The following is an 8,274-nucleotide window of genomic DNA, read 5'->3' on the forward strand; positions in this document are numbered from 1 at the left end:
ATCCCATATTGGTTTGGGAAGAATACTACCTTGAAAGAGGCACTTCTATATGTTGAACAAGGCACTTCTATGTGATTATTTTTCTTATAGCGGATGTTAGCACTAAACAGATTATGGCGGTGCAGTATTGCTGATAAACCGATATACCAAGACACTCAAAATTGTGCGATATGACCATGATGACAAAATACATGCTTGACTTAACTGTGTTTCTGCTTTGTCGACTCTCGACTTGAGGCTGCCACGTCAGCTTAAACAATCAAATGATTCATAATGAAAACATGAATTTTCAATCCGTTTCATAAAAATTGAGAAAAATTGTCCTGAAAACTCGAAAAATTGGCCCCAAAAAAAAGAAGTTCCGGGCCTTATTCGATCCCAAAATGTTGAGACTCAACTTTTGGGCTTGGTCCGGGCCTGATTCGATCCCAAAAGTTTGAGATACAACTTTCAGGCCGGGCCCAAAAAACTTCAAGTCGGATTCAGGCTCTTCAGATTTTATAATTGGCCCGATCCGTGCTCAGCCCTACGTGCTACGTGTGTTCAGCCTGATCTAAGAGATGGAATTGGATTATGCTATAATTTATGGTACTAGGATCACTGCTAGACTCTTGACTTGAGGCTGACACGTCAGCATAAAACAATGGAACGGTTAATAATGAAACATTCCCAAAATTTCAATTTTCATTCCGCAATAGCACATTATCCCTCTCTCTAGATCTTTCTTAGTAGCCGAAACCCGAAAGCCTGATGCCGAGACCGAGTCACCAAACCCTGTCCAAGACGGAACGCCGAAGTTGCAGGCGGTGGCTCAGAGGCGGCGGCTGGCCTTTTATCCTAAGGTAGATCCTTTCGATCTCAATGACTATAGATATGAGGGCCCTAGACTTCTGGGGTTACCCCCTCCTCAGGTACAAACAAGTAATGAAATTGTCAAGTTCTTTGCATTTGATTATAATTTTCTTTCTTTCTATTCCGTTTTTAAACGATTTCTATTGGAGGGTTTCTTTCCAAGTCTTAAGCATGCATTGACTTTGTCTTGCTTCTGGAAGAGCATACCATTCCAGCCCCTCATCACTCATCAGAGACGATACTATTAAACTCACTAGTGGGTTAGGAAATTAGAATATGATTTATTCAATTACCAGTAGGTGACTTCTCCGCGTAGCAATTAATAAGATAGAGAGAAAACAGAGACAGAGGCATTGTGTGGTTTTTCTCCATTGAATATTTCAAAGCTGACTGACTATATATGAATAGAGACGACTTGGTGACTTGGTGTTGCCCCAACTATATTACAAAGTTTACATTACTAGCCAGCACGCTCATTTCTCATTTTCGTTACTGGTGATGAGCTGATTCCTGATCATTGAACCTTCCTAGCTAGCTAATATGAATTCCTTTGTGCTTTTTCAGTCCTCTTTGATTCCTCTGCTTTTGATCACTTCCTTCCTGTCGATCAATTTTCAATTCAGTGTGTGCGCCGATGATGCATATGCTAACTGCAGCCAACCTATTACCTGCAGAGGTGTCAAAAGCAACATCTTCTACCCCTTTTGGGGAGCAAACCGAGCCGAATACTGTGGCAAATCTGGGTTCGAGGTCACATGCCAAGACAATGTCTCGATGATCAGCATGCAGAAAATCAATTTCACAATTCTTGACAGCACTACTACACCAACTCCGACTGTGAAAGTTGTAAGGCAGGATTATTTGGGAAATCTCTGTCCTAACTCAAGCCTCAACTCTCCTGTTAACACAAGCCTCAACTTCTCTCTGTTTGATTACACACGTTGGACTAAAAACGTGTCTTTTTACTACGGATGCACTTCGACTGCAACTGCAGCGTTGTCAAAGTTAGGATATAATCTTTCTGGTATCTCGCTTGAATGCAATTCTGAAGTCAACGTTACCTTTCTCACAGAGACGCAAACTGCTAAGCTTCCGGATGCATCTGCCTTGGCCTCCTGTCGAGCTGTGGTTTTGGTTCCGGTGTCTGCGGTAGCTGCTGATGCACTTGACAACAATCGAACTTCAACTATCTGGAATGCGGTAAATGGTGGTTTTGAATTGAATGTGCAGAATGATGATACTGGTCTTTGCAACAATTGCGTGGACTCAGGAGGATCTTGTGGGCAAGACACTACTAATGCTCAGTTCATGTGCTATTGCTCGAATTTAACTTCAACAGGCACATGTACTTCCGGTTCATCATCAGGTATCAATTATACGCTCTCTCTGCCTATCAATATATATTATTATCTCTTTTGCTCTTTGATTTTAACAACTGATAAGTGATAACCAGAGTTGGGATTTAGTTGCCTTACAAGCTGATCTTTAGGTACCTTAATTGTTTAACCTCCCACATGGCCTTAAAGATTGTTCAAGTTTTGGTTATTTCCATATCATATTATTGAGCCTGGAGTTCATAATTGATAAATTAGCAGCCCTGCAGTTGTTGACTTGATCATCCATGCAATATGTTTGTGTTTGTTCTATAAGCTTTTAAGGTGCTTAGACTAGATGGTCTGGTCGATCGAGGTTTAGGTATACAGATTGTAAGGTTTACCCACTTTTAAGGCTGATTTATTTTACAACCAATACAAATTTGAAATAATAAAATTGACCAACACCATTAATTCCTAAACTCCTAAATTCCTAATAGAACCTTCTTATTTCTAATTAAAAAATATAATAAAATTGTAAAAACTTAAAAACGAAACGATCCTGACTTTTATTTGTAATCACCCATCAGCTGAGAGATGAAGAGACGACTTCAACCTTCTTCTTGATTAGGTCTTAGATCTAACCAAACCACACACAGTCTCTTCACTTGAATTCAACTGCTACTGAAAGGATGGACCTAATCCTTCCAACTGTGGAGGTGTGCGCCAACTAAATTACTAATTTGTCACACCTTTTAAGCATCATTTTCTGTTATTATAGTGCCCAAAATATGATAGTTTTATACGTGTCTTCTCAGTTCTTGAAATCCCAAGGTTTCGAATTCCAATTTTTGGTTATGGTGGGAAAGTGACCAGAACATTCATAATTAAAACCGAAAACAGGGGAGGGAAATGAAGCCCTTGGGGTATGGGAATTATCCATCTCCCCAATTGTTTCGATTCCCACAGGAAACTTGTTCACATCCTTATCTATATATAAATACACACACACACACACAGTCTTACCAAGGATAGGAAATGATTGAATTTTTTTCTAAGCCTCAAATTCTCTAACAAACGAGGTCTAAACGCAACATAGGGATTTAGAAATTTGAATCTCAACCACTTTCTTTGGTTAAAGCTTTACTACTTATATCTAATTTGTAGGCAAATGTGTTTGATTTTGGTAATAACAAACAATGGAATGGAGGAACGTTTATGCTCCTAAATGCCTAGACAATATTACAAATTTGCTTATATACAGTTTTAAATATGTACAGAACTACAGATTAACTGTTATAATTATTGGTTAAAAAAATTGATAAGACTCTTAATGATCGTATAACCACTTTGGTTGCACTTGCAGGTTCAAGTTCAAGATCACTCGGTTGGATAATAGGTACATAATCCATAGGTTCCTGTGAATAGTTAGTGGTTTATTATGATGTTTCTTTCATTCCTGCACTAATGAATTAAATACATCACTCACAGGCCTCTCGGCGGGTGCTTTTGGAACCATCATACTCATTGCTGGCTGCATACGCATATCAAGGAATAGAGATATATGCATATCGAGGAAAAGAATATTGGTCTCCTTCAAGACAGATGAAAGGGATGAATTTGATATCGAGGCATTTATAAGAAATCATGGATCCCTGAGTCCAAAGCGGTACCATTATTCAGATCTGAAGGAAATGACAAACTCATTCGAAGATCAGATCGGTAAAGGTGGATATGGCACAGTATACAAAGGAAAGCTACCCAATGGCCTTGTGGTGGCAGTGAAAATCCTAAGTGAATCGAAGGGTGATGGAGAAGAATTTATCAATGAAGTTGCTAGCATTGGTAGAACTTCGCATGTCAATATAGTGACTCTTGTGGGATTTTGCTATGAAGGGGAGAAAAGAGCTCTCATATACGAGTGCATGCCTAATGGATCGTTAGATAAATTCATACATTATAAGCAAGGCTCTTCAGATGAAAGTTGCCGCTTGGAATGGAAAACATTATTTGAAATTGCAGTTGGCATTGCTCGTGGACTAGAATACTTGCACCGTGGTTGTAACACAAGAATTTTACATTTTGACATAAAGCCACAAAACATTCTTCTGGATAAAGATTTTTGCCCAAAGATATCTGATTTCGGCCTTGCCAAACTATGAATGACGAAGGAAAGTATTGTATCGATGCTAGGGATGAGAGGAACTGCAGGATACATTGCACCAGAAGTGTTTAATCGGAACTTTGGAGGAGTATCTCATAAGTCTGATGTTTATAGCTATGGGATGCTAGTTCTTGAAATGGTGGGTGCAAGAAAGAATTTGGATTCAGAAGGGTCTCATACCAGTGAAATGTTTCCACATTACATATATAAAGATCTAGAGCTGGAGAATGAGATTATATGTGGGGAAATAACAGAGGACGAGAGCAAAATAGCAAGAAAGATGATATTGGTAAGTCTTGGGTGCATTCAGACCCGTCCATCTGATCGACCATCAATGAGCAAAGTGGTAGAGATGTTGGAAGGACCTCTTCATTCCTTGCCAATTCCACCAAAGCCTCTCTTATTTTCTGAAGAAGCATCTGCATCCATGTCCCAACCATCTGAAACTGGCTAATTAGCCAATTACTTGTATTGGATGTTATCTATAACTAGGAACTTCAAGCTGAACTTGTGTTGCAATGGAACAGTTTGTTATTACAAGTGACCTGGTAAACCACTATGCACTTTTTATTTGGTTTAATTGCCAATATGTTCCCCAAATTTGGTCATAATTGTTGATTTGCAACTCGAACTTGCAATTGCGAAGACTAACACCTTTGGCACACGTTGTCATTACACACGCAATTGTAATTTGTGGATCGCCTTATAGCAAGGAATGCATGTATATTTCCCAATTTTCATATCTGGGTCATTGATAGTCCCTGGGCTATATTATGTATTACACTCTGATGTGGTCTCTAGTCTACAACTTTTTTTTTTTTTTTTTTAAAGGAGGAATGAGAACACTTTTTTTACTCAAACTCAAGTACAACCAGTAGCATAAGTTACAAGAAGCCAGCCACGGTTTGGAAAAACAAGCCCGTAAGTCCCTAACTAGTAACAATCACTCCAAACTCCTGGAGTCCATGCATATTGTGTAAGCAGGGTAAAGCCGAATACGGCCATTACTCAAAAAATGAGTCCCCCTACTCCCAAGCCAGGAAGAGCCCTAAGACGAAGCTAGGGCTCATTACGAAACCTTAGCTGCCATGGAGACAAGCTGCCAGCAACCCATAGCCCGTCGTCAACATCTTCATCGCCGCCAGCAACCCTCTCGCCAATAGCACCACCGTTGCCGACCTCGCCACAACCGACATCAAAACCACCGCCTGGATCGATCAACCAATCAATCAGCCTCGAAAATGTGTTTGACAGGTCTGGATATGTGAACTAGCTAAAGTTACCGCCAACCGGCCTTGTTCAGGCGCTGTAGTCATCAAGCACCATGATTTTGGGATAAAAAAAAAAAAAATTAAAAAAAGAAGGGGAAAATGGGAATGGAGAAGATGGAGGAGCAGGAAAGAGAATCGGGAATTAGGGAAAAAGGGAGAAAGAGGAAACATAAAGGGGCTAGGTAGTGGATTGGAGATCCGATCCGATTAATTGATAATCAATAGACCTGACGGCGACAAAACAAGGTCGAAGTGTGTTCTGAATTTTCCTCTAATGTACTTTTATGTGTGGGTTAATGATAGATTGATAGTTCTTCTTGGCTATCTCATGTATTACTCTCTGATGAAAATGGAGCTTCTTTTTTTTTTGAATAAAGGACTGATGAAAAGAGAGCTTCTATTCATACCTCCAAAATTGGTATTTGGACCTCTCTCTTTTTCGAAGTAATAGTTGACTTTGTCAACTCATGTCAAATTACCAATAAAGACATCAATAAATAAAATAAATTTTTTTTTTTTATAGAAGCTGAATAAGAGCTAATTCAGCGCTCTTACCCGAATTTATCTCTATTAATAAAGCGAAGAGGGTGTTACTATTCATCTTTGGGGAAACTTTCGAACTTCCCATTTTGCCCTTGATATTGCCCATGATTTACAGAGAAAATAGAAACTTAGAAAGAGACGGATGGTTCTGGGGTTTGCCGACACAGAGGAAAAGAGAGGAGACGTGGCTAGGGATGGTTTAGTTTCGCTCTGATAGAGAGACAGATGGTTTCATTTCCATACAGTGATAGACAGAGAAAGAGAGGGGAGAAGAGCTTAGGCGACGGGAGCGGAAGAAGGATGCGATTTCCAATCTGAAACTGAAAGAGACGACTGATTCGAGAGAGAGAGAGAGATCGATTACACCGCTTTCATCTTTCGCTTCTGTGTTTCTTCTCTCCATAGAGATAGAGATAGAGAGAGAGAGAGAGAGCGAAGAAGCAGAGGAAGAAGGGAAAGAAGAAGACATTCGGGAGAAGACAGAATAGAGAAGGTAAGCTTGAATTTTGGGTGTGATTGATCGGGTTTTGAATTTCGGTGCATGCAATTCTGGGTGATGCCTATGAATGTGGGTATGTGGGTTTATCTATCTGGGTTTGGTTTGCAATTTGATCCACCTCACCACTAAACTCAAGCATGTTATTTTTCTTTTCTTTTTTTCATTTCATCAGTACGATTGTACGAATATAACTGTCCCCACATTTTTATGTATTTTAGGGGTAATTGTCAACAGTATATATCATTTTTTTGACTTTGTCAAGGGATACCCAACAGTATATATCATGGGTTAGCATCAACTTTGTGTATTTTAATTTGAAGGCTTTTATTTCTGCCTAATTGTTGGGTTTTAAAGTGGAAAGTTAATCTTATTTTTATCTATATAGCTTTCTGCATATTAAATTATAGGTGTGTTTTTGGTGGTGACTTGATTTGTTGGTTTGTATTGAAATGCTGTGTATCTGCAGATTGGAACAAAGCAGTGGAGATACTATGATTTTGGTCCAAAAGGAGTACCTGCACTTATGTGAGAATGAAATACCATTTTGATAACTTAAATCTTTTTCTTATTTTGACTCAATTTGTGGTTCTAATTTCAACAGTTCACTCTTCAGAATATAATACTGGACTGTGTGAAATAGAGGCAGAGAGTGGGAGATAGAGTTGCAGCATGCCTGTAGATAAGAGAAGAGAGAGGGATATAGAGTTCTTATTTTGAAATCGAGCAAAGAAAGCTAATTATATTCTGAAATAGTGGGAATTGCAGAAAGGTCAGAGAAGAAACTGAAGGTAAGGAAAAAGGTTATGCCTGTGTTACCAATAATTCGACCAATATGTGATTGTTGATGGTTTTTGCTTCTGTCCGCCAAAAGGTTATTAACTAGAGAGAACAAGATAACCATGTGGTCTTTATTTCCTTGCTATATTGAAGTCTGGAAGTATACACATACATATGCAGCTCTGATACCAAATGAATTGATATGTTCACTTTAATTGGCTACATCTATTTTGTAATTACATTAATTGATGTATAGATTAGGTTCTGAAGGCATCCAGTTGACTTCTTGCATAGAGGAATTAAAACTTTAGTTTGGAAATAAGAATAATTATACTTTACGTTTTTGTTTCAAGTCATTTAGACTGTATGGTATCTCATTCTTATCAACAACACTTTCTTATCTATTTTGTTTAATTTTGTGCTCCGGAAATGCACATGGATTGAAATTTTATGATTTGTGTAGTTGTTTATTTAGTTTCTTCTAATCGATTGGAATTTAATTTGTGCAGTGAAAGTTTTTGTTGTGTTTTTCTTTTGTTAATTGAAACTTATTTGATTCAGTTGTTCATGTGTGGAATTTGGTTTTGTTGTGTAGCCTGTGCTTTAGGTTTTGGCAATCATTTAATGTGAATATGGAGGTTGTGCATATTGAAGTAGCTCAGAGAACCAAGCTTTTTCAACACTCTCAGAGGGTGAGGAAAGAAAAGTAGATTTCATTAGTTCAACACTCTAGAAACTAACTCTTTATATAATAACTCAGCTAAGACATTAAAAAAAAAAAAAAAACATAGAGGTGAGTTGTTAAACCAATACAGTATGTACTTGACAATTTCAAATCACCTTTAAGTTAAAAAC

General features: G+C 38.3%; 2 protein-coding genes and 1 long non-coding RNA gene across 4 annotated transcripts; all 3 read left to right on the forward strand.

Annotated features, from left to right (window-relative positions):
* Positions 1 to 1,274: 1,274 nt before the first annotated feature.
* Positions 1,275 to 4,498, forward strand: LOC133739270 (LEAF RUST 10 DISEASE-RESISTANCE LOCUS RECEPTOR-LIKE PROTEIN KINASE-like 2.1). The gene is made up of 3 exons (XM_062167015.1): positions 1,275 to 2,218; positions 3,532 to 3,564; positions 3,657 to 4,498. Exons 1-3 carry the CDS (start codon positions 1,393 to 1,395, stop codon positions 4,325 to 4,327), a joined length of 1,530 nt encoding a protein of 509 aa, XP_062022999.1. The 5' UTR covers positions 1,275 to 1,392; the 3' UTR covers positions 4,328 to 4,498.
* LOC133737306 (PR5-like receptor kinase) lies at positions 4,328 to 4,783 on the forward strand. Its single transcript, XM_062164896.1, has one exon. The coding sequence runs from the start codon at positions 4,328 to 4,330 to the stop codon at positions 4,781 to 4,783; it is 456 nt and encodes a 151-aa protein (XP_062020880.1).
* Positions 4,784 to 6,203: 1,420 nt separating this feature from the next.
* On the forward strand, positions 6,204 to 8,268 carry LOC133740294 (uncharacterized). Of its 2 annotated transcripts, XR_009861103.1 has the most exons (4): positions 6,204 to 6,636; positions 7,109 to 7,167; positions 7,256 to 7,430; positions 8,015 to 8,268. It is a non-coding gene; the product is annotated as an uncharacterized LOC133740294 (long non-coding RNA). The 2 variants fall into 2 exon arrangements; XR_009861102.1 differs by lacking the exon at positions 8,015 to 8,268 and having other exon boundaries at positions 7,256 to 8,008.
* Positions 8,269 to 8,274: the final 6 nt, after the last annotated feature.

The sequence above is a fragment of the Rosa rugosa genome, chromosome 3, assembly GCF_958449725.1.
Source record: "Rosa rugosa chromosome 3, drRosRugo1.1, whole genome shotgun sequence".
NCBI lineage: Eukaryota > Viridiplantae > Streptophyta > Magnoliopsida > Rosales > Rosaceae > Rosa > Rosa rugosa.